At 49.7% G+C, this 23411-nt stretch overlaps 2 protein-coding genes across 2 annotated transcripts in view; one reads left to right on the top strand and one right to left on the bottom strand.

Annotated features, from left to right (window-relative positions):
- The window catches only part of CCDC120 (coiled-coil domain containing 120), a 104540-nt gene extending 101740 nt beyond the window's left edge, over nt 1-2800 (bottom strand). Inside the window, exon 1 of the mRNA XM_063936079.1 lies at nt 2714-2800. The gene's annotated coding sequence lies outside the window, so the exon portion shown is untranslated. The remainder of the gene's footprint in view (nt 1-2713) is intronic.
- The window catches only part of TFE3 (transcription factor binding to IGHM enhancer 3), a 33367-nt gene that overhangs the window by 958 nt on the left and 8998 nt on the right, over nt 1-23411 (top strand). Inside the window, exons 2-8 of the mRNA XM_063936082.1 lie at nt 10815-10928; nt 13904-14138; nt 15085-15333; nt 17082-17174; nt 20410-20527; nt 20640-20696; nt 22877-22952. Coding sequence (XP_063792152.1) covers nt 10815-10928; nt 13904-14138; nt 15085-15333; nt 17082-17174; nt 20410-20527; nt 20640-20696; nt 22877-22952 — 942 coding nt within the window. The remainder of the gene's footprint in view (nt 1-10814; nt 10929-13903; nt 14139-15084; nt 15334-17081; nt 17175-20409; nt 20528-20639; nt 20697-22876; nt 22953-23411) is intronic.

A 23411-nucleotide genomic window follows, 5' to 3' on the forward strand; every position in this document is an offset into this window, starting at 1 on the left:
GGCAGGAGATGGCTGTAGGTATTGGGGGGATTGTGTGTGAGTGAGGGGCAGGAGATGGCTGTAGGTGCTGGGGGGTGTTGTGTGTGAGTGAGGGGCAGGAGATGGCTGTAGGTGCTGGGGTGTGTTGTGTGTGAGTGAGGTGTAGGTATTGGGGGGATTGTGTGTGAGTGAGGGGCAGGAGATGGCTGTAGGTGCTGGGGGGTGTTGTGTGTGAGTGAGGGGCAGGAGATGGCTGTAGGTGCTGGGGGGTGTTGTGTGTGAGTGAGGGGCAGGAGATGGCTGTAGGTGCTGGGGGGTGTTGTGTGTGAGTGAGGGGCAGGAGATGGCTGTAGGTGCTGGGGGGTGTTGTGTGTGAGTGAGGGGCAGGAGATGGCTGTAGGTGCTGGGGGGTGTTGTGTGTGAGTGAGGGGCAGGAGATGGCTGTAGGTGCTGGGGGGTGTTGTGTGTGAGTGAGGGGCAGGAGATGGCTGTAGGTGCTGGGGGGTGTTGTGTGTGAGTGAGGGGCAGGAGATGGCTGTAGGTGCTGGGGGGTGTTGTGTGTGAGTGAGGGGCAGGAGATGGCTGTAGGTGCTGGGGGGTGTTGTGTGTGAGTGAGGGGCAGGAGATGGCTGTAGGTATTGGGGGGACTGTGTGTGAGTGAGGTGTAAGTATTGGGGGTATTGTGGCTGTAGGTATTGGGGGGATTGTGTGGGAGGATGATGTTGGGGGTAATGTGTGCGAGTGAGGGGTATGTATTGGGATTGTGCGATTGAGGTGCAGGAGATGGTTATAGGTGTTGAGGGGATTGTGTGTGAGGTGTAGGTATTTGGGGAACTGTGTGAGTGAGGTATTGGGGGGACAGTGTGTGAGTGAGGTGTAGGTATTGGGGGGGGCTGTGAGTGAGGTGTAGGTATTGGGGGGATAGTGTGTGAGTGAGGTGTAGGTATTGGGGGGCTGTGTGTGAGAGGTATTGGGGGGACAGTGTGTGAGTGAGGTGTAGGTATTGGGGGGACAGTGTGAGTGGGGTGTATGTATTGGGGGGGGCTGTGAGTGAGGTGTAAGTATTGGGGGGATAGTGTGTGAATGAGGTGTAGGTATTGGGGGGACTGTGTTTGAGTGAGGTGTAGTGGGAATGTGTGTGAGTGAGGTGTAGGTATTGGGGGGATTGTGTGTGAGTGGGGTGTAGGTATTGGGGGGATTGTGAGTGAGGTGTAGGGGGCTGTGTGTGAGGTGTAGGTATTGGGGGGGCTGTGTGAGTGAGGTGTAGGTATTGGGGGGGCTGTGTGTGAGTGAGGTGTAGGGGGCTGTGTGTGAGGTGTAGGTATTGGGGGGGCTGTGTGTGAGTGAGGTGTAGGTATTGGGGGGATTGTGTGTGAGTGAGGTGTAGGGGGATTGTGAGTGAGGTGTAGGTATTGGGGGAATTGTGAGTGAGGTGTAGGTATTGGGGGGGCTGTGAGTGAGGTGTAGGTATTGGGGGGATTGTGAGTGAGGTGTAGGTATTGGGGGGATTGTGTGTGAGTGAGGTGTAGGTATTTGGGGAATTATGTGTGAGGTGTAGGTATTGGGGGGGCTGTGTGTGAGTGATGTGTAGGTATTGGGGGGATTGTGAGTGAGGTGTAGGTATTGGGGGGATTGTGTGTGAGTGAGGTGTAGGTATTTGGGGAATTATGTGTGAGGTGTAGGTATTGGGGGGGCTGTGTGTGAGTGATGTGTAGGTATTGGGGGGATTGTGAGTGAGGTGTAGGTATTGGGGGGATTGTGTGTGAGTGAGGTGTAGGTATTGGGGGGATTGTGAGTGAGGTGTAGGTATTGGGGGGGCTGTGTGTGAGTGATGTGTAGGTATTGGGGGGATTGTGAGTGAGGTGTAGGTATTGGGGGGATTGTGTGTGAGTGAGGTGTAGGTATTGGGGGGATTGTGTGTGAGTGATGTGTAGGTATTGGGGGGATTGTGAGTGAGGTGTAGGTATTGGGGGGGCTGTGTGTGAGTGATGTGTAGGTATTGGGGGGATTGTGAGTGAGGTGTAGGTATTGGGGGGATTGTGTGTGAGTGAGGTGTAGGTATTGGGGGGATTGTGTGTGAGTGAGGTGTAGGGGGATTGTGTGTGAGTGAGGTGTAGGGGGATTGTGCGTCAATGGGTGTAAGTATTGGCGGGATTATGTGAATGAGGTGTAAGTATTAGCGGTACTGTGTGAATAAAGTGTAGGAGATGGCTGTAGGTGGGGGGATGGTTAGAGTGCAAGCTCTTGGGGACAGATTGTTTTGCATTGAGCACAGGCGAAGCACTGTGGGTGTATGGTGGGGGAAGGAGCAGAGTGAAGCAATACTATCCTTTTGCTTAGTCATTCAGAGGCGCGCAGCCGATGAAAACAAGGAGAGAAATCTGTAGCTGCACAGGAGAACACTGCGGCCACATCACATAAATATTTGCACCTATTAATAGGCTGACGTGGATCCTTTTAGTTACATTGGATATCTGGCATGAGAGGGTTAATCAAAGCACCGTCCTCACAGTCCAGACTGTGATACTCATAGGGGAGAATTCAAATGTTTGAAAAGTCGGTTGGGTGTCTTTTTTTTTTTTCCTCCTGTCTATTACATGGGGGAAAAACAGACACCTAACTGACTTTTCAAACAATTGAATACCCCCCATAGAGTTCTATTGACAGTCAAAGGATTTAAGAGTAACCTAGAGTTCCTTCATTGTTAATATTAACATAGGGTTAATCTTTGTACCTGCCCCCTCTCCAGTCTCCAGAACAAGCTGACATCAGCAATGCTGGCTCTCCCCCTTCTCTTTACCCAGACTGTAGTTGTGCAATCAGTAAACTCTTAACACACTCCCTGTCCTACCAATGTGGGGGTAATTTGGGCAAAACCATGTGCACTGCAGGGAAGGGGGTGGGCAGATGTAACATGTGCAGAGAGAGTTAGACTTGGGTGGGGTGTGTTCAAACTGAAATCTCAATTGCAGTGTAAAAATAAAGCAGCCAGTATTTACCCTGCACAGAAACAATATAACCCACCGAAATCTAACTCTCTCTGCACATGTTACATCTGCCCCACCTGCAGTGCACATGGTTTTGCCCAACTGCTAACAAATTTGCTGCTGCGATCAGGTCTGAATTACCCCCAATGTGCGCCCCCGTACTGTGTAAAAGGGCGCCTTTATTATCAAATTATGCAGCTCTGCAATGGGAGATGCAAAATCAATACAGGCCTGATCACACAAGCTGTCATTACCAATGGGTCCAGAATTATTTAGGTCCCAGACAATGGGGGGTAATTCCAAGTTGATCGCAGGAGGATTTTTGATAGCACCTGGGCAAAACCATGTGCACTGCAGGGGAGGCAGATATTACATATGCAGAGAGAGTTAGATTTGGGTGTGGTGTGTTCAATCTGCAATCTAATTTGCAGTGTAAAAATAAAGCAGCCAGTATTTACCCTGCACAGAAACAATATAACCCACCCAAATCTAACTCTTTCTGCACATGTTATATCTGCCTCCCCTGCAGTGCACATGGTTTTGCCCAGTTGCTATCAAAAATCCTGCTGCGATCAACTTGGAATTACCCCCAATAACTCTGGGAGATAATAGGGCCCTTTTAAAGAAACCCCTTGACCTGCATGCAGCGCAGAGGCAGGCATAGTGCAGGCTCCGCCAATATTCGGTTTCAAACAGCCTATCAATTCTTTAGGAACCAGTGATGTCACAGGGGCGGCTCAACGTGGCTGCCTCCACGGTGCGTAGGTGATGGATACATTATAATAAGGGATGTCCATCAACAATGAAACTATCTTTGGTTAACCATCGATGGTTGGGGACGGCGCAGAAAGCCAGAGCAGTGCGCAAAGTATAGAAGACTGTAACTTCCACCTTCAAAATGCTTAAACCATCGCCATCGGATGTGATCATCGATGATTTGGTCAATGTCCATCCCTAGGGCTCACCCACTGAGATAAACTGAAATTAAATGAATTTTATGATGCTTCCACTGAGGGTAGTTACACTTTGAAGAGCCAGCGACCTAATAAACTCAATACAGGACAGCAAAGGTGGGTGATCATCACCGTTGCCCAACCCCCGCGAGTCACAGCATTTTGCAGCAGCTGGCACTTCTTTGTGAACCCTTTGGACAGTCCGATTCACAAAAGGCAGAGGTTAGGTCCAGAGAGTTCCTTTACAATTTTTGGGCCTCCTGGACATTCCGGGAGAGTTTTGGGAGAATTTAAGGGCTATCTTTCCTAAGCATGGAGTAGTAGAGGCTTTGGCGTGCCGTGCTTTGCAGAGCAGTGCAGCACATTTTGACGTTCCACAGAGCATCTCTTTCTAGCCCTCTGCTTACCTGGTGGCACCTGGTATGCATTGCCGTCTTCCAAGATTGGAGTGTACTGGGCATGCCTGTAAGGGTGCACTGCGGCAAGAAGAAATTTTGCGTTGAGCATCTCATGCAGTGCCCATTGTTGTCCTCAAGCTCAATAGCAATTACCTGACAAAGTTTAGATCATTTGGTACGTGGGCTCCCAGGGGCCACCCACCCTCGCAGGGCAGTATGTCCCAACAACGTATGTGCCCTATTACCCCGGGTGTGGTTTATCAAATCGACAGTGTCTAGGTCGACAATGTTTAGGTCGACAACTATAGGTCGACAGTCACTAGGTCGACATGGATGGAAGGTCGACAGGGTTTCTATGTCGACATGTGCTAGGTCGACAGGTCTAAAGGTCGACATGAGGATTTTTTTTTTTTTTGTGTCGTTTTCTTCGTAGAGTGACCGGGATCCCAAATTAGTGCACCGCGTCCCCTCGCATGGCTCGCTTCGCTCGCCATGCTTCGGGCATGGTGCCTTCGCTTCGCTCGGCACACTTTACCATTCCAATCGTAGTCCACGTGGATCGTTAAGTATGAAAAAATTTAAAAAAAAGTAAAAAATTGTGAAAAACTCATGTCGACCTTTAGACCTGTCGACCTAGCACATGTCGTCCTAGAAACCCTGTCGACCTTCCATCCATGTCGACCTAGTGACTGTCGACCTATAGTGGTCGACCTAAACATTGTCGACCTAGACACTGTCGATCTTCAGACCGGATCCCATTACCCCAGTGTAAGGTCAAATCTTGTCCTGGGGAAAGTCCACCTGGCAATCGCCCTGGAATATGGAATGTATTTTAGATAACAAATTATACAATGTGTCTTGCGATATAATGAATGACATTACTGCTCGGGTTATAAAATGTCTCGGGAAGTGTGCAATTATCAGTGGTAGCACATGTCTCTCTTATGTATGCAGTATTATTATGGCCACTCAGCTCAGATAGATATATACGGTTTGACGTGATATAGTGATCATTTTTTGTTTAGCGTGGCTCATTACATCCGTGCCGGATTAACAACAGGGCGACAGGGGAGGGCCATATGTGAACTGGGGGTCCTGTGCGGCATACTGTGAACTGGGGGCACTGTGTAACACATTGTCGTGCTGGGAAGTATATACTGTACACATTATACTGTGTATCTCAAGTATATCTTATTGACAATTTTATTGGTAGGGATCCCCACAAATTAGTCCCTCCCCCCCACAAACCTTAATCCGGACCATTATAATGCACGAGCAATGTGTCTCAACTGGAACTAAGCAGTACATTTACTAAGCAGTGATAAGAATGGAGAAGTGAGCCAGTGGAGATATTTCCCCATCAACCAATCAGCAGCTCTGTATCATTTTATAGTATGCAAATTATAGGTGTTACTTCAGTGCTGATTGGTTCCCATGGGCAACTTCTCCACTGGCTCACTTCTCCGCTCTTATCACTGCTTAGTAAATGTCCCCCTTAGGTCTGTATACGGTGATGTAATCGGTTGCAATGGATGAGCTATGATGTCATCACTTCAGTGTCCACCAAGATAAAGGGGTCGGGTGTGGTTCATCAAATCGACAGTGTCTAGGTCGACAATGTTTAGGTCGACCACTATAGGTCGACAGTCACTAGGTCGACATGGATGGAAGGTCGACAGGGTTTCTAGGTCGACATGTGCTAGGTTGACAGGTCTAAAGGTCGACATGAGGATTTATTTATTTTTTTTGGTGTCGTTTTCTTCGTAGAGTGACCGGGATCCCAAATTAGTGCACCGCGTCCCCTCGCATGGCTCGCTTCGCTCGCCATGCTTCGGGCATGGTGCCTTCGCTCCGCTACCGCTTCGCTCGGCACACTTTACCGTTCCAATCGTAGTCCACGTGGATCGTTAAGTATGAAAAAATTAAAAAAAAAGAAAAAAAAATGTGAAAAACTCATGTCGACCTTTAGACCTGTCGACCTAGCACATGTCGACCTAGAAACACTGTCGACCTTCCATCCATGTCTACCTAGTGACTGTCGACCTATAGTGGTCGACCTAAACATTGTCGACCTAGACACTGTCGATCTTCAGACCGGATCCCAAAGGGGTCTATTTACTAAGCCTTGGAAGGCGATAAAGTAGACGGAGATAAAGTACCAGACAATCATTGAGTGTTTCAGCGCTCGTGTGACAACAGCTCTGCCTGATGTGTGCAGGGAAATGTGGCGCAGTACTGCTCGTGTGACAATAGCTCTGCCTGATGTGTGCAGGGAAATGTGGCACAGTACTGCTCGTGTGACAATAGCTCTGCCTGATGTGTGCAGGGAAATGTGGCACAGTACTGCTCGTGTGACACTAGCTCTGCCTGATGTGTGCAGGGACATGTGGCGCAGTACTGCTCGTGTGACAATAGCTCTGCCTGATGTGTGCAGGGAAATGTGGCGCAGTACTGCTCGTGTGACAATAGCTCTGCCTGATGTGTGCAGGGAAATGTGGCGCAGTACTGCTCGTGTGACAATAGCTCTGCCTGATGTGTGCAGGGAAATGTGGCGCAGTACTGCTCGTGTGACAATAGCTCTGCCTGATGTGTGCAGGGAAATGTGGCGCAGTACTGCTCGTGTGACAATAGCTCTGCCTGATGTGTGCAGGGAAATGTGGCGCAGTACTGCTCGTGTGACACTAGCTCTGCCTGATGTGTGCAGGGACATGTGGCGCAGTACTGCTCGTGTGACAATAGCTCTGCCTGATGTGTGCAGGGAAATGTGGCGCAGTACTGCTCGTGTGACAATAGCTCTGCCTGATGTGTGCAGGGAAATGTGGCGCAGTACTGCTCGTGTGACACTAGCTCTGCCTGATGTGTGCAGGGAAATGTGGCGCAGTACTGCTCGTGTGACAATAGCTCTGCCTGATGTGTGCAGGGAAATGTGGCGCAGTACTGCTCGTGTGACAATAGCTCTGCCTGATGTGTGCAGGGAAATGTGGCGCAGTACTGCTCGTGTGACACTAGCTCTGCCTGATGTGTGCAGGGAAATGTGGCGCAGTACTGCTCGTGTGACAATAGCTCTGCCTGATGTGTGCAGGGAAATGTGGCGCAGTACTGCTCGTGTGACAATAGCTCTGCCTGATGTGTGCAGGGAAATGTGGCGCAGTACTGCTCGTGTGACACTAGCTCTGCCTGATGTGTGCAGGGAAATGTGGCGCAGTACTGCTCGTGTGACAATAGCTCTGCCTGATGTGTGCAGGGAAATGTGGCGCAGTACTGCTCGTGTGACAATAGCTCTGCCTGATGTGTGCAGGGAAATGTGGCGCAGTACTGCTCGTGTGACACTAGCTTTTCAGGGAAAGGGGATCTCTTTTCGATACGCCTTTTGTCCTAGACTTGTCCCTTTAGGAAGGAAGAAGGCTCAGTGACAGGAAAGAGAGTGGAGTGAGGATGCAGCGGGACTGTCCCGTCTCTCAGGGTGAGGGGATAAGCGGGGCCGGACACCAGGCTCAGGTACTTCCTCTGCCATTTTGCTATTGTTCATACAGCGCTATAAGGAAGCGCGGAGCAGTATAAATATTTCTATGGGCGGAGAGCTCTCCACATGCTGTTGCAGTCTGCATTGAATTTGATCCCTATGACTAAATCCCTCTCGGTTTCCATTCCATGTGACAAGAGTCCCAAGAAATAAACATCTCCCGCTGCCTCGGGCGGTGGATCGTGTCAACAAGCCCCCGTCTCGCCCGCTTTGCTGAGGAAAGGGCCGGGAACCCATGAGGGTGGCGTAATCTTAGGAGTTTAGAGTTGCCCGTAATTTGTGAGTCTTCCAGGCGCTCCGAGATAGTAAAACATGGCGCAACCTAGCACCGTTCCTGGAAGCTAAGGGGCAATTGACAATTATTAGATGGCTCTGACTCCCTGAATCTATCACCCACATGCAGTCAGGGTGGATGGGAGATTTTTCGGGCTGCAGTACCAGGTGGCATGGCAAGGGTGTATGAGGACATGACTATGGCCTCCTATGCCTGCCGCTGTGCGCCCGGGAACGCAGCCGTTTGCATAGACACTCCCATAACACGCCCACTGAACGGGCCAGGTTTGCGCGCATTCCTAAGCACCGGCCATTCGCCGCCAAGGAGTGTCCATCATTCCTCCGTCGCCTTTCTGATACTGTCTGACCGGATCACAACCGCACCTTTGTGTAACGCAAGCATCGTAGGGTTTATAGAAATTTTTGTTCGTACGTAGCTGCAGATAATTACGTGAACATCGGCACTGCGTGCACAATGGTTGGAGAGGTGCGTTCTGCGCTGACCCTGTAATCTGAGCCAGCTGGCGGGCACTAGGACCCGGAGTAACACTCTGCCAGAGGCATGACCTCTGACCTACACCAGCTGCCCATCTGTGGCTCCCCGCCGCAGTCTTTTTACGCCGTGCCCCTAAGAATGATCTTCATAATGGAGACCTGTGCCTACCTAGTGTGACCCCATACCACTATATCACCACGGCATACTGTATATCCGCGGTCACCGCTGTCCATATATACTCCATACTGTGAGTGTGCAATACTCAGCGCACCACAGCGCCCTCATAACCTGTACCTGCTGTTAACCCTGTGCTGACCATTTGCTCTTTCTACTTGGTTAAGGGGTCTATTCATGAAGCAGTGATAAGTGTGGAGAAGTGAGCCTGTGGAGAGACGTATCTGGAGGCAGGGGTCAGAGACGTATCTGGAGGCAGGGGTCAGCTGCTCCGTACAATTGTATAGTATGCAAATTATAAATGTTACTTCAATGCTGATTGGTTGCCATGGGCAACTTCTCCACTGGCTCACTTCTCCACACTTTTCACTGCTTCATGAATAGACCATTGCACACCGCTGCCACCTGTCACTGTAGTGTCTGACAATAAGAATCAGGCCCATTGTTAGGACAAGAGGTCATTTGGGCAGGGAGCAGATGCACATTTGGGGAGAGGGCAGAAGCCCCATTTAGCCTGGGCCCCTTTGAGGTGTATTGCCTGTACCCCACTGGTGGCGGCCCCAATTATAATCACTGTGCTAGGTTTCATGGGACGTAAATATGAAATTATAATTTCTTTGCTCCAGCGATGTATACTTACTGTGTGCCTGCCAGGTCCTGGCTCAGCCCTCTCTGGCTAACTGATGTCTGTGTATTAGGAGGAGGGGAGAGGTCTGTGCCCCCTGATGTCTGTGTATTAGGAGGAGGGGAGAGGTCAGTGTGTCCTGATGTCTGTGTATTAGGAGGAGGGGAGAGGTCAGTGTGTCCTGATGTCTGTGTATTAGGAGGATGGGAGAGGTCATTGTCCTGATGTCTGTGTAGTAGGAGGAGGGGAGAGGTCAGTGTGTCCTGATGTTTGTGTATTAGGAGGAGGGGAGAGGTCAGTGTGTCCTGGTGTCTGTGTAGTAGGAGGAGGGGAGAGGTCAGTGTGTCCTGATGTTTGTGTATTAGGAGGAGGGGAGAGGTCAGTGTGTCCTGATGTCTGTGTATTAGGAGGATGGGAGAGGTCAGTGTGTCCTGATGTCTGTGTATTAGGAGGAGAGGAGAGGTCAGTATCCTGATGTCTGTGTATTAGGAGGAGGGGAGAGGTCAGTGTCCTGATGTCTGTGTATTAGGAGGAGGAGAGAGGTCAGTGTATTCTGATGTCTGTGTATTAGGAGGAGGGGAGAGGTCAGTGTGTCCTAATGTCTGTGTATTAGGAGGGGAGAGGTCAGCGTCCTGATGTCTGTGTATTAGGAGGAGGGGAGAGGTCAGTGCCCCCTGATGTCTGTGTATTAGGAGGAGGGGAGAGGTCAGTGTGTCCTGATGTCTGTGTATTAGGAGGAGGGGAGAGGTCAGTGTCCCCTGATGTCTGTGTATTAGGAGGAGGGGAGAGGTCAGTGTCCCCTGATGTCTGTGTATTAGGAGGAGGGGAGAGGTCTGTGCCCTGATGTCTGTGTATTAGGAGGAGGGGAGAGGTCAGTGTGTCCTGATGTCTGTGTATTAGGAGGAGGGGAGAGGTCTGTGCCCTGATGTCTGTGTATTAGGAGGAGGGGAGAGGTCAGCGTCCCCTGATCTCTGTGTATTAGGAGGAGGGGAGAGGTCAGTGTCCCCTGATGTCTGTGTATTAGGAGGAGGGGAGAGGTCTGTGCCCTGATGTCTGTGTATTAGGAGGAGGGGAGAGGTCAGTGTGTCCTGATGTCTGTGTATTAGGAGGAGGGGAGAGGTCTGTGCCCTGATGTCTGTGTATTAGGAGGAGGGGAGAGGTCAGCGTCCCCTGATGTCTGTGTATTAGGAGGAGGGGAGAGGTCAGTGTCCATTGTCTGTGTATTAGGAGGAGGGGAGAGGTCAGTGTGTCCTGATGTCTGTGTATTAGGAGGAGGGGAGAGGTCTGTGCCCTGATGTCTGTGTATTAGGAGGAGGGGAGAGGTCAGCGTCCCCTGATCTCTGTGTATTAGGAGTAATGTGATGCCTGTCACTAATGACACTACTCTTTGTCTTATCACCTGGCAGTCTGAGCCCGCTGTTGCCCGAATCGGGGATTGTCGCTGACATTGACGTTGAGTCAGCTCTAGAACCGAACGAGGATCAGTTTTACCAGTTGAAGAGCCAGCCGATACCTGCCAGGTAATTTATCAGACAGGAGCAGACTCCCGCCGGGACACACAAGGACACACAGGCAGGAGGAATGCGTGACGCAGACATTCAGAGATATGGAGGATACAGGGAACAGTAGTCAACAGGAAACTCAGATAAGGTTCCAACACCCAGCAGAAAAACTGCAATACTGCTGACCACTGCCTCCAGATATGTCTCTGACCCCTGCCTCCAGATACGTCTCTGACCACTGCCTCCAGATACGTCTCTGACCCCTGCCTCCAGATACGTCTCTGACCCCTGCCTCCAGATACGTCTCTGACCCCTGCCTCCAGATACGTCTCTGACCCCTGCCTCCAGATACGTCTCTGACCCCTGCCTCCAGATACGTCTCTGACCCCTGCCTCCAGATACGTCTCTGACCCCTGCCTCCAGATACGTCTCTGACCCCTGCCTCCAGATACGTCTCTGACCCCTGCCTCCAGATACGTCTCTGACCCCTGCCTCCAGATACGTCTCTGACCCCTGCCTCCAGATACGTCGCTGACCCCTGCCTCCAGATACGTCGCTGACCCATGCCTCCAGATACGTCTCTGACCCACACTCAGCTGTTCCAAAAATAGAAAATATAGAAAATAGATTTCTCCGGCTGCTCAAGCAAACATCCGGCGTGTATTGTAGAAAATGAATTCCGGACATTCCACTTTGTGCAAAATAAACATCGCTGAAGTATTCCGTGCATGTAATTGGGTCCCGATTCTGGGCGCTGTGCAATAATTGACCGTATTATTAGTCTAGAACAGATACTACGAACAGTGTTTTCATGTCACAAGTGGGGAAGAGCGTTGGGTACACAGTGAGCGATATATCGGGCGTTCAATGTAATGGTCAATATATCGCGATCCCATGGCCGGGTGTGTACCCCCAATATGTTTGTGAATGATGTCGTGGTGTTGCGCTAAACCATCGTTGGCGTTGTGTTATACTGACGCAATCTCCCCTTTGGCCATATTGTCGCTGAGCATGACGGTAACGCCAAGGGGAGTGGGACGGAGCCAGACCTGCAGGCTACGGGGTAGGGATGAGGAAAAATGGCTTTTCCTGATGACTCTCCTCTCCGGCAGTAGATAAAACCGCATAACAATGGCGCTACATTTTCCAGACTAGCGACGGAAAGCAGAATGAAAACAGAGGCATCGGTGAAGTCCGAGCGGTCCCCATGGTATGACTCTGGGTAAAGGGGGTTAGTCAGGTTTGTTAGCAAACCAAAAAAGCACACAATGGGCAAAACCATGTGCACTGCAGGTGGGGCAGATGTAACATGTGCAGAGAGAGTTAGATTTGGGTGGGGTGTGTTCAAACTGAAATCTAAATTGCAGTGTAGAAATTGAACAGCCAGTATGTACCCTGCACAGAAACAATATAACCCACCCAAATCTCTCTCTGCACATGTTACATCTGCCCCCACCTGCACTGCACATGGTTTTGCCCATTAGTCCTGAATTGGGCCTAAAGTTAGGGAAGCAGTAGGGAGCCCTGTTTCTGGGGGAAAAAATACTTATCTCCGCTTGATAAATATACTCCTAAGGGGTCCATTAACAACATAATATTTTCAGCTTATTCCCCCAAAAACATACATTTTGGAGGGTAACCGCAAATACGTAGTATCACCCCAATGTACAACAGAGGGATCACAGCAGATCCAGTATCTCCTCTCCTGACAGCATCTGCAGCCCCCATAGGTGTCTATGCTGTCAGATTTACCAAGTTCCGGCGTTCGGAGCCCCTGCGGGTATTCAGTGTTACATTCCTGTGGAATAATCACTTCCCATTCTTGGAACTAATATCACGCCCAGATGGCATTGAGTAATACCCCTTTCAGACCGCCAGCTATGAACACGGGTTATTGGCACATGAGCGCGCATGTTCCGTGTCCATGTGCCGTCTGAACGGTGCCAGGGGAAAAATACCCGGCATTTCAACCCTGGTAGCGAGCAGGGTAGAACTTGTGTTCAACGCGGCTCGCTGTGCGGTGTGAAGGGGAGCTGGCTCGATGCGACCTGTTTCCCGTTCACTGTGTGTGTATGGGCAACGCTTGGAGATCATGTGACCACAAGGGTTAACCACCTAGAAACCAACCAGCTTGTTTAATGGGTAAACACTGGACAGCCAGGGTGTAACTGGGCTGTCACTAACCCCAGAATCGCTACTGCCATCATTACAGGGGGTGTAGTTACTATCCCGGCGGTTCGGATCCCGGCAGTTAGAATCCCGACGCCAGAATGCCGGCAGGTGTTTATTTTCCACCCATAGAGTGGAAATAGAACCTGCAGCAAGCGCAGTGAGCCTTCCGAGGCCCGCAAGGGGCTTTTGTTATGCTCACCCCCTTCCAGCATTTGGGTGGTCGAGATCCCAGGTCTGTATACTGACCACCGGGATCCCCAATGATACCCAACGTCATTACGTCACAGCAGCAAGGTGTACAGGTTGTATAATCACTGGATCACCTATGAAGCTCTGTGGAGGTCCGTAAGACTAGATGTACTAAACATTGGAGATAGATAAAGTACCAGCCATTCAGCTCCTATCTGTCATATTTCAAACACAGCCTGCAACCTGGCAGTAAGCGGTCTATTTACTAAGCCGTGGAGAGAGATTAAGGGGTCTATTCATGAAGCAGTGGAAAGTGTGGAGAAGTTGCCCATGGCAACCAATCAGCATTGAAGTAACATTTATAATTTGCATACTATACAATTGTACGGAGCAGCTGATTGGTTGTCATGGGCAACTTCTCCACAGGCTCACTTCTCCACACTTATCACTGCTTCATGAATAGACCCAAAGTACCAGCCAATCAGCTCCTAACTGTCACGTTACAGGCTGTGTTTGGAAAACGTCAGGAGCTGATTGGCTGGTACTCTATCTCTATCTAGATGTAGCCTAGTACATCTACCCCAAAAAAGATATTGAATTCTTGTTTAACTTCACCTCTTCTCCCCTTGCAGCCAGACTCCAGCGCAGTCTCCCCAGACTCCCCTTCAGACGCCCAGCACAATGTCATCACGGATTCTGCTCCGGCAGCAGCTGATGAGGGCACAGGCACAGGAGCAGGAACGGCGGGAGCAGGAGCAGCAGGCGGCTCAGGTCTTAGCAGAACGCAGCAACGCCATGACCCCCGCAATTAGCGTGAACCCTGCTAGCCGCCCCACCCCGGCACAGGTGCCCCTGGAGATCCTGAAGGTAAGGCCTATGTATTTCCAGTACTGATAGAAAGCAACCTAGCTTTATTATGTCTCAGGAGGGCCAACCAGGAGTCGCAGTGTCTGTGATGGAGGCTTCTGATTGGTCCACACGACCTCAGCGATGTCACACACTCCTAGAGTTTGAGGTTTTGAGGCGAACTAGCGAAACAGGGGAAGAATGGCTGCATGGAACGGACCGCCGGGTCTCACTCTCTGGAGCTCTAGGCGATAAAAGAGCTAGAAAGAAATGTAAAATAAACTTTATTTAACATAAACGTTTTAACGTATTTACCTTCTAAATACGTTCCACACAGCTACAGTTCCTCCCACATACGGGACTTGATATAGGTCACAGGGCACATGAATACCACCCGGCTGAGTCATATGAGTCCATTTAATCAACTGTTCCAGAGTTATTTTCTGAAAAGCAAGTGTCCTAGGCTGCCAGCTGCTCTTAGGCCCAGGTCTGCAGGCACCTGCAGTCCACCTGTAGAAAACACATAACACAAAACCTGTTGAAAAAGTATTTTATTGAAGTAACATTTCTTGTTTACCAATTTGTTGCTCACCTATATTCCCAAGGTCTTTGTAGAATCCACAATGCTGAAGCTTGGCGACAAAAGGCAACCACTTAGGTTCTGCATGACTGATCCCGTGAGGAGTTCACACGGCGACTGATTGGGTTAAACCCGGTCATTGTATAGGCTACAACTACACTGGCTTCGCTCTGATTGGTTGGAACACACTGAGCGTGGCAGAGTTCGCTACGCAGAGCCTAAGTGGTTGTTGTTTCTGCCAAGCTTCAGGGTTGCGGATTACACATGGACCTTCTACAACGCAGGTTCAGCAACAGAACTGAAGGGTTAGGCCGTAGAGTGCATAGCTAGAGTACATTCCGCACCTTATGGCGGGCCATTCCCTCATACGTGTTCTTTTTTTACCAGGTCCAGACCCACTTGGAGAACCCTACAAAGTACCACATCCAGCAGTCGCAGAGGCAGCAGGTCAAACAGTACCTCTCCACCACGCTCGGAACGAAGATGCCCATTCATGCCTCTGCCCCAAGCTCCACCGCACTAGCGCCCGCCGCCGGAGCCTCTCCTCAGCCTGAGCAGTCGCTGCTCCCCTCGGCCAGCAGTGCCCCCAACAGTCCCCTGGCAATGCTGAAAATTGGCTCGAATCCAGAAAAAGAGGTAGGTGGTAAATACAGCAGAGGGAAAGTAACCACTGGTTGTGACCTGCCAACATAGATTGTGGGGTTACGTCACTCATAAGCCCAATAACCTGCCTGGAATATCCTTCAGTCTGAAGGGGAACAACACTTAAGTAATTTATATATGTTTTTTTAATTTGTATTAACCTATTAACAACTGCTAATATAGCGCCAGCATATCCCAATGTGCTTTTCAGTTGGTTTATAGGGGTTATCCCCTTTCAATACTTATTAAATGTATTTATTAACCTATATAGCTTTATTCTGTGCTTTCCAGTCATGTATTTATATAATTAGAGCCATTTGTTGTTGCGCCCTATAGATTCAAAGTAGCCTCTGCCCGGGATGAAATCATCCCCCAACAATGCAGATTTGTGTTCAGTCATCCAAGGACCAACAAAAATGATCAATCTGCCTGATGATATGGAAACTTGGCTAAAAAGAGTGGTAAAATCCAGATAGCAAAAGTAATATATTTAGTATAAGGTGCAGGTTGGCGTATATAAGCCAGAAAATATAAAGGATTCTGAAGGCAGGGGACCTTCCATGGACACTAGATAATATTACCAAGAGAGTAGTTCTGGGGAACAGATGCTGGATAACATGTCCTGAGAAGCACAGGTTTATGGTAATCTTCTCCGGATGTCTTACTGCTGCTCTGACAGTACTTCCTCTTCTGTGTCCCTCAGTATAAGGAGAGTACAGATCTAAGAGCCTAATTCAGACCTCATCGCAAGGCGTCCGATTATCGAATGACTGTGCATGCACACGGATCGTAGTGCGCAGGCACGAGGCCAAACTGCAAAATAAATCAGCTTATTTTTTGATCGCTAGGCTAATGCAAGTTGATTGACAGGAAGCGGGCATTTGGGGGTGGTAACTGCCCGTTTTCTGGGAGTGTCAGGAAAAACGCAGGCGTTCCTAAGCGTTTTCAGGGCGGGTGCTTGACGTCAGCTCCGGCCCCCGATCATCCTGTTTGTATCGCACTGTAGGAGTAAGTCCTGGGCTGCGCACACACTGGAGAAATCATTAGATGGTGAGTGAGTTGGGCACGGATTTGCAGCTGACCCGGTTTACAAAGCTTTTCACACGGCGTGCGCAGACTTGCACGGGACGGATATTCACTCTGTCTGTGCGGCGACTATCCAATAGCAAATTCACAGAGGCGTGATCAGGTCTGAATTAGGCCCTAAGCCAAGAGACACACAGGGGCTATACTGAATTAGGTGCAAAGGAAAATTGGGGCAAATAACGTTGCACCTTGGTAAAACCATGCTGCGCTGCAGGTGGGGCAGATGTACAATGTGTAGCCAGCGAGATTAAGATTTCGGAGGGCTGTGCATCCAACCTAAAATCTAAATTGCAGTGTAAAAATATAGTCGCTCAGTATGTGTGGGCTACATGCAAAACCAGACACTATTTACCCTGCATGCAAAATAATTCATGTATTTGCTCCCCTTGGTTTGTTCCAGGTGGAAAGTTACTTTCACTAATTAATGTAATATTAAATGCAATGCAGCATTTCGGAAACCGTTTGTCATTTATATGAACCCCCTGATAAATCCTTTCATGTTGCTTCCCTCCCACTGCCGTGTGCAGAGCTGTGATGTTATAATACGCCTGTAGAAGAGTTCCTATTAGCCGTCTATCACGGCAGTCCCTGGGGCGCACTAAGGAGGGTTGCATTTTATAGATTTGTTCTTAGACTTTTTTTTCCAACCGTTTTAGATTGATGACGTCATCGATGAGATCATAAGCCTAGAGTCCAGCTTCAATGATGAAATCATGGGATATGTGGAAAGGGAAAACCTACCTAGCACAGTAAGTTACATGCACACTTTTCTTTTTCAAAATGACATTTACGTCGTGTACAACAATGAGCCTAATTCAGACCTGATCGGTGCTGTGCGTTTTCGCACAGCAGCCGATCAGGTCTGAACTGCGCATGTGCCGCCGCCGCAGTGCACCGGCGCATGCCAGACAAACGACGGCCGTCTCAGCCCTGCGATTGCCTCTGCCTGATTGACAGGCAGAGGCGGTCGCTGGGCGGGAGGGGGCGGGCTAGCAGCGTTTGGTTGCCGTCCGGGCAAAGCAGGCGTTCCCGTACCGTGACGGGGGGCGACGAGTAGCAGGAGCTGCGCAGGTGGAGAGCTACTCCTAAAGTACAAAAGCATCGCTGCTGTGCGATGCTTTTTTACTTGTGCGACGGGGTCGGGCCTGACATGCGGGGCGGACTAGCCCTGTGCTGGGCGTCCCCCCCCCCCCCCCCCCTCATGTCAGTGTGACTGATCGTAGATGTGCTAAATTTAGCACATCTACGGTCAGGTCTGAATTAGGCCCAATATGTGCAGAGTTTATCGTTATAAAGCGGCAATCCCGTGAAAAATAATACATCGCTGTTGCAGGCTATAAGAGGATCCGTTTGTGGCCGCATCTAGCAATTTGCGTTTGCAATATGCGTTGCTCAAAATCAGACACTTAGGGGTATATTCACTAAAGTGCGGGTTTACAGAAGTGAAGATGTTGCCCATAGCAACCAATCAGATTTTAGCTGCTATCTTCTAGAACAATGGTCTCCAACCTTAAATGGGGTGTGAGCTACTCGAGAAAAATTAAATCTCCTGAGGAGCTACTAAAGTGTTTTTAAAAAAAAATGCTGTACTTGAATGGTTGCTGGCGCGCTCTCAGTGTTAAGACTGAACTCGTGGGCAGCGGCGTAGCTATACATTTTGCACCCTCCTGCCCAAAAAAATTCTGGCGCCCCTCCCATTGCTATATTAAAAGCAAAGAATTAGCACGCGTGCTCCAAAAAGAGGGTGTGGCCACACTGCAAGGGGCGTGGTATTGCAGGAAAAGACTACCTTATACCCCAGTTTTGCAACCTGCACGCCCAGACGTTGGCCACCACAGGAAAAAAATTATCCTGATTCATGCTCCTTACATTATTTGACGTTTTTCCTCCTTATAGTAATGCCCATTACACATTATACCACATACTGCAATGCCCCTTACACATTATACCATACACCGCAATGCCCATTACACATTATGCCACACACCGTAATGCCCATTGCACATTATGCCACACACCGTAATGCCCATTACACATTATGCCACACACCGTAATGCCCATTACACATTATACCACACACCGCAATGCCCAAAACACATTATACCACACACCGCAATGCCCAAAACACATTATACCACACACCGCAATGCCCATTACACATTATACCACACACCGCAATGCCCATTACACATTATACCACACACCATAATGCCCATGAGACATTATACCACACACAGTAATGCCCCTGACACATTATGCCACACACCGCAATGCCCGTGATACATTATGCCCCACACCGTAATGCCACTTACACATTATACCCCCACAGTAATTCTAATTAATTTTAAATTACCTGCTCATTGCCAGGGGTTTCATATTTGTTGCTAGGGGTTTCATGCTCTGGGTGTCCTGCTTGTTGCCAGGGGTGTAATGCTTGTTGCCAGGAGGTTAATGGTCGTTGCCAGGGGTTTCATGCTCTGGGTACCATGCTTGTTGCCAGGGGTGTAATGCTCTGCGTTTCATGCTCGTTGCCAGGGGTCTTGATGACAGGGGTGTAATGCTCTGCGTGTCATGCTCTTTGCCCTTGGTCTTGTTGCCATGGGTGTAATACTCTGCGTATCATGCTCGTTGCCAGGGGTGTAATGCTCTGCGTTTCATGCTCGTTGCCAGGGGTCTTGTTGCCAGGGGTGTAATGCTCTGCGTTTCATGCTCGTTGCCAGGGGTCTTGTTGCCAGGGGTGTAATGCTCTGCGTTTCATGCTCGTTGCCAGGGGTCTTGTTGCCAGGGGTGTAATGCTCTGCGTTTCATGCTCGTTGCCAGGGGTCTTGTTGCCAGGGGTGTAATGCTCTGCGTTTCATGCTCGTTGAAAGGGGTCTTGTTGCCAGGGGTGTAATGCTATGCGTGCCATGCTCGTTGTCAGGGGTCTAGTTGCTGGTTGTGTAACACTCGTTACCAGGGAGGGGCATACTGTACAAGGTGCACACATGATGGCAAAAGACAGCATGGTATACAGCAGCTCTCCCCCAGCCCCTGCACTCACTCACACTCCCAGACTGTCTGACACCAGAAATTGTCCTAGCTCAGCCGCCACCTCCCCGGCGTCTCCTGCGCCCAGCCTTCTTCTGCATCTGCCAGGCCGCCTACTTCTGTCTCCCCCCAGCTCCTCGCTCAGGCTCTGATAGACAGGAGGCTGAGGCGCAGCAGCAGCAAGCCGCTCAGACCGGTGTACGTCCGCAGGAAGTGCAGAGGAATCTCTGGGAGATGCATCTCAGGCAAGCTGGGCCGGATGGCAGGCTCTGCAGCAGGACAGGACATCACTCTCTCCGGTTGCCGCCAGCGCTGAGCGCTCCCGGCACTTCCCGGTAGCTACAGCGCTGTGCTGCCTGACAGACACTAGAGGTCAAGTATGACCTCTAGCGCCTGTCTCCTCCGCTGCGGAGGAGTGCTAGGGATCGGCCGGGGGGAGTCAATTGCGGACCCCCCCCTCCCCCCCCCCCGAGGTTGGCCAGCGGTAACAGCCAGCACGGATCGAGCGACCCGGATTGCGGCTGCGAGCGACGGGTTGGCGACCGCTGTTCTAGAAGGTGCTAGATAAATGATAAGTAGAATCTGATTGGCTACTATGAGCAACATGTAAACTGGACTTCAATAAATATACCCCTCAGTATTTACATTGTTTCCTTTGTTTGTTTCTTCAGGCTGCTACTAGGGATTTATAATTCTGCATGGTAACATGCAATTACCATGGTAACTACAGTCACACGGCACGTGATGTAGTGAGCAGAGAGGCGTTGGGCATCCCTCTAAGCTCTATCTGCTCCTTGTACTATAAAATCTTACCGCTCCTCGTGTGTGTGTGTGTGTGGACGATAAGATTTGTAGCTAAGAAAGATGACATTGGACACGTGCTTAAAACGTGCTTTTTAAGTCGGTTCTGTCGCTCTGGTGCTTTCACTAATAAGTGTAATATTCTCGTACGCACAGCTGCCGGTCTCTGGTAACCTCCTGGACATGTACTGTGCCCCCGGAATCTCCGCTCCGGCCATCACTGCCAGCAACTCCTGCCCGGCTGAGCTGCCCAACGTCAAGAAGGAGTACTTTGGTGAGTTATGGAGTACACAGCTCAGCCTCCACGGTTATACTCGCTCTCAGTCACTGTGTAACGTGTGGACGGAATCATCTAACTCTCCCCGTTCCACTCTTTCTCTCCCCAGAACACGAGGCCAAAGCAATGATCAAGGAACGTCAGAAGAAAGACAACCACAACCTGAGTAAGTGTCTGTGTGTGTGGTGGGGGATATTTACCATGATACAAAGGGTACGGCGACGGGTACTAGAGATCTCAGAACAGGAATCTGTAATATATTGGCCCGGGATATGCTGTTAAACCAAAGGAAAAAGTAAAGAGAAAAGTTTGCACCTATTTGGGGCACAAATAATCCTCGGGACACACTAACAGGACATGTTTTCCATATCTCCATGCTGGGAGTGTACTCATTACCCACTGACGCACTTTAAAAGATCTACAGGTGGCAGTGATTATTTAACTTGCGATTCTATGGGGAGATCTGGAAAACATGCCCTGCTAGTGTGTCCTGAGGACTGGGTATGGGAAGGACTGTTCTAGGCTACAGGGTGCAGGTCCGGGCACTCTACAAGACAAACCCAGATGCCACGAGACAGCAACGGTACCACTCCTAGCCCCTGCACACTGGGTAGTACCATCAGTCGCACGCACATAACACAGGATAATGTCACACATAACACAGGATAATGTCACACATAACACAGGATAATGTCACACATAACACAGGATGATGTCAGACGTAACACAGGATAATGTCAGACGTAACACAGGATAATGTCACACGTAACACAGGACACATAACACAGGATAATGTCACACGTAACACAGGATAATGTCACACGTAACACAGGATAATGTCACACGTAACACAGGATAATGTCACACGTAACACAGGATTATGTCACACATAACCCAGGATAATGTCACACGGACGTAACACAGGATAATGTCACACGGACGTAACACAGGATAATGTCACACGTTAGAACACTGCTAGACCTGTGTCCTCTGTCTAGAATACTCAGGCCTTAGTACATTCATCTGTTCATTTGAGGAGAATCTTTTCCATTGTTCCCGGCATCTACCTCTGAGCGTATTTACTGTATCACTGTGCACTGTTTCATTTACTTAATGTTACTAGATACAGTTGACTCTTTGTATTTGGCTTTTGCCTTTTGCATCCGTTACACTTTGCCTCCGTTACGCCTTTTCCCCTTTTCTCCTGATCTTTTGTATCGCCATTCCGCTACTTTTCCCGAGAAATAAGTAAGGAATCGCAGCGAGGGCCTTATTGGCCTCCGTTTTCTCTGTGCTGCATTCTCTTCCGGATTATGGGCCTAATTTAGACCTGAACGCATGTCTGTGAATTTGCAGAGGTCTGCGATCAGATAGTCGCCGCCCAGACAGAGTGAAAACCCGCCCCGTGCAAGTCTGCGTACGCCGTGCGAAAAACTTTGCAAATGCCGGTCAGCTGCAAATCCGTTCTCAACTCACTCACCATCTAATGATTTTTCCAGTCTGTGCGCAGCCCAGAACTTACTCCTACAGTGCGATACACACAGGCTGATCGGGGCCAGAGCTGACGTCACACACCCGCCCTGAAAACGCTTAGCAACGCCCGCATTTTTCCTGACACTCCTAGAAAACGGCCAGATACCACCCCCAAACGCCCGCTTCCTGTCAATCAGCCTGCGTTCGCCTAGCCGTCAAAAAAGACGCAGGATTTTTTCGCAGTTTGGCCTGCGCATTACGATCTGTACGCATGCGCAGTCATTCGATAATCGGCCGCGGTGCGATTTTGCACAGCAGCGATCCGGTCTGAATTAGGTCCTGTGTGTAATGTGAATTGGACAAAAATCTCAATAAACAGATTGTTCAAAAACATAACAAAAAAACTTGCCTGACTGGATCTGCCGGCCTTCCTGTGACGTCACCCCGCGGCGCAGACTCGCTGCCCGTACATGTTCAGTGTTAGGTAACCCTTTGTCTGCAGGGGCCCTGCTATGTTGTAGTGCAAGGCTCACTTCCAAGGCTGCTTTCCTCCCAGGTATATAACCTCCGTGGCTCACTCACATACTGATTACAAGATGAGACAGGTCTTGGATGTTGTTATTACAGCACCAACAATTTAAGTCCGCCCCGATCTCAGATTCAGATAGAGGACAGTTCACTAAGCAGTTTGTTTTTGGATCATGTTATGAAATCAGAGCATGCAGAGGAAACGTACACGTACATGTGGAGAACATATAAACTCTACACAGATAGCAGCCATGTCAGATTGTAAGGCCCCAGTGTTGCATATATAGCATTTGTTTCTCCTTTGCCGCCATAGTATACCTCTTACCGTGCCTCTTCTCTCTGCAGTTGAACGCCGGCGAAGATTCAACATTAATGATAGAATTAAAGAGCTGGGGTCTCTCATCCCGAAGTCCAGCGACCCGTAAGTGTGTTACCATACGTCTTTATATATCCCCCCTCCAGCCTCACTTATTTCATGTACATGTGGTGCCAGTCCTGTGGGGATATGCAGAGAGGGGTATTCCTCCGTCTCCAGCTTTCATGTCTTCCCTTTCTTGTCTTTTATTGTGACAATCAACCACCTTTCCTCACTTCCTTATACCGCCACCTTCCCTACTCTGTACTGTACCACCATAGCGCCTACCCTATACCATAACGCCATCTCTCCCCTGTACTGTACCACCATAGCTCCTACCCTATACTGTACCACCATCTCTCCTACTCTGTACTGTACCACCATAGCTCCTACCCTATACCATACCGCCGTCTCTCCTACTCTGTACTGTACTGCCATCTCTCCTACCCTATACCATACCGCCATCTCTCCTACTCTGTACTGTACCACCATAGCTCCTACCCTATACCATACCGCCATCTCTCC

This window comes from Pseudophryne corroboree, chromosome 8, assembly GCF_028390025.1.
Source record: "Pseudophryne corroboree isolate aPseCor3 chromosome 8, aPseCor3.hap2, whole genome shotgun sequence".
Classification (NCBI taxonomy): Eukaryota; Metazoa; Chordata; class Amphibia; order Anura; family Myobatrachidae; genus Pseudophryne; species Pseudophryne corroboree.